Consider the following 2,814-nt stretch of genomic DNA (forward strand, 5'->3'; position numbering starts at 1 on the left):
GATTTATATATCTTCAGCAAATTTGTAGATTAGGACAAGAAAATTTGTGGGATAGGAGGAACCTTCATGAGCCAAACATCTCTACTTTTTGTATAATTTGTATTTAAATGGTACAATTGATAGATTATGAAAATTTAAGTTTGTGTGACCAAATTTTGGTTTGTAGGTTGATTTTGAGTATAACTCAATTGATTTTCGATTGAGAAGTCAAACGAATCCGTCTTATCCAACTTCAGGTTGAATGGCTAACAAAAAGGAAATTAGTTTTATGGCCAGTGAAAGTTGCAATATAATACAAAAAGTGAATCTGATAATGAAACATGTGCAAATCTAAGTTTATGTACAAGTCTTTGATCTAGATTTTAAGCAAATCATTTGACTTTTTCACTATGGGCATCACAATTTGAACCCCAAAAGTCAATAACTTGTATCCTCAACTAAATACTTTCTAGCAAGTCAAGCAGCAATTTGCATCAGATGGAACCCAAAAAGCTCAAGAAAGAGATGAACATAAATTATTGTTGTATATGATCCCATATTGAAAGATATGGCTCCTCATAATATTTATAAAATCAATCAACGAGCTAATCTTTTCTAGATGAAACCTAAAAAGTTAAACCCAAAGAAATACCATCTCGAGATGCGTTGAAAATCCCACCGAGGACATCATCAATAGAGAGTTAATCTCCTCTGGTCGTGGAACCCATGATATCTAATATGATAGTTTCTATAGAAAAGACTCAGCTCTGGCAGATTCAAGAGCTTCCTTAAGAAGCATTTCTACAAACACATAACACACAGACTGACCAAAGTAAGAACAAAATGACAGAGTGAAACAAGTTAGGCAGATGCGTACAGTTCTGGCACAAAAGAAAACCATCTGAAACCACAGCTCCATCTCTCCGGTAGAGAAGGGCATTTGGGAAGCCAATGCCAAGATCTCCTGCAAAATTTGTAGTACAAAATCTCCGGCCAAGTGTAGCAACAAAGACAGATGGTTCCCTGATGCCAAAAGCAATAAACGTGCTCGTAATTGTGGTAGCAAATCGACATGAACTTCTTACAAATCATTTGTGGTACACTTTCAACTTCCACCCAATTTCTCTGTTCAGAGAATTCCCATAATCTCAAGCTCCTCGAGATCCCATTCCTTCCTGTTCCACCGATCATGTACAGTTTCCCATCTCCATCGCTCACTAATCTAACAAACGTGAGCTCCTCAGGCATTACAATATCTGTTTGCTCCCACTCGCCATTATCCAAATCGAAGGAAACAATAGAGAAGGGCTCAGGCGTAACAAAATACAAACGGCCGTTATAGTAAGCAGCTTCTTGACGATGATTATCCCCGAGAATCGGTTCGAAATTGTCGAATCTTCGCCAGGAATGATCTCTGGAATCGAAGACCAAGGCGGAATCAGAGAAGAGCGTGAAAATCTTGTACCCTAGGGGCACGGAAACCAACGTGAGAAGCTCGAATGCGAATGGATGATAGGGAAATTCAATGAGTCGAGAAGATTTGGTCAAGAAATTACAGACAACGAAGGAACATGAATTGCGAAGAGAGAAGCAAACGAGACCATTGGCGGTGGAAAGAAGAGCAGTAGAAGGAGTAGCGGAAAGAAGCGAAACGGAAAGAGAGAGTGGGAAGCTCCGCCAAGTGCCGAGAGCAGAGTCGTAGAGAGGGAACTGACTGAAACATTGAGGATGCGCTAGCAAGAGAAAGGAAGAGAAAGAGGAATCGGAATGCTTAGAGACGAAGGAAGGAGAATATAAGAGAGAATCGAAATGCTTACAAGTGGATCTTAGATTAAAATAAGTTCTGAGAGGGAGAAAAGAGAGTATGTGATCGAGAAGTTCCGGTGGTAGTCGACTCCAGATTCCGGGATCCATTTCCGGCGACGGAGAGACAGCCGGAGAAGAAGGAACGTCTTTGGGCTTGGCGGCGGCGGCGGCAACGGTGAGTCCGCTGAACTTGGAAAGATATTTGAAACTCCTGGATTTTTCTCTGATTTTCATTTTCATATCTGAAATTCTGAAAAACGGAGTAACGGAAATGAGATATAAAGGGAAAAAAAAAAGGGACAGGACGGCAAAGATAATGACAACAATAAAAAAATTTTTTATAAAAATGTTTGATACAATTATGTTTAAATACTACTTTTCTTCCTTTTTATTTCATTTCAGTATTCATATTTTTAAAATATTTATTTTAGAGATAATATTTTTAACTTTATTTTATTTTGATTCTTATGTTTTTAAAATATTCATTCCAATTTTTATGCTTTTAAAAGTAAATATTTAAGGAATTAAAATAATCCTTCTTTAAAATTTAAATACTAAAATAATTAAAATTGAAAATATAAAAACCAAGATGAATATTTTAAAAATACATTAATCAAAATAAACTAAACTAAAATAGTATGTTCACTTCCATCCATCCCTTTAGTGTTGTACTATCAAATACTTAATTTTAGTCCATTTGTATCATCAAAACTACTTCAAAAAAATGTACTAAAACAGTTTCTTGAGGGTAAAAAATGTTAGATTTATTAACTTTCAAATCTATGTCTATATGATTTTTAAAATGTGAATTTTAAAACATGTCTAATAAGTCTTTGAATTTTCATTTTGTTTTTAATAAGTTCTTGAATCTTCAATTTGATATCTAATAGGTCCTTGACCAATTCTAAATTATTTGTAGAACTTACAAAATTATTAAATATAAAATTAATTATTTTTATCTGTAATACATATAAATTTCAATTTTAAATCCAATATATCAATTAGTATTTTAAATTTGTGAATATTTCA

General features: G+C 34.6%; 1 protein-coding gene across 1 annotated transcript; it reads right to left on the reverse strand.

Annotated features, from left to right (window-relative positions):
* Positions 1-290: 290 nt before the first annotated feature.
* On the reverse strand, positions 291-2,073 carry LOC120075827 (F-box/kelch-repeat protein At5g43190). Its single transcript, XM_039029515.1, has one exon. It carries the CDS (start codon positions 2,023-2,025, stop codon positions 841-843), a length of 1,185 nt encoding a protein of 394 aa, XP_038885443.1. The 5' UTR covers positions 2,026-2,073; the 3' UTR covers positions 291-840.
* Between the last annotated feature and the right edge of the window lie 741 nt (positions 2,074-2,814).

Source organism: Benincasa hispida, chromosome 4 (genome assembly GCF_009727055.1).
Source record: "Benincasa hispida cultivar B227 chromosome 4, ASM972705v1, whole genome shotgun sequence".
NCBI lineage: Eukaryota > Viridiplantae > Streptophyta > Magnoliopsida > Cucurbitales > Cucurbitaceae > Benincasa > Benincasa hispida.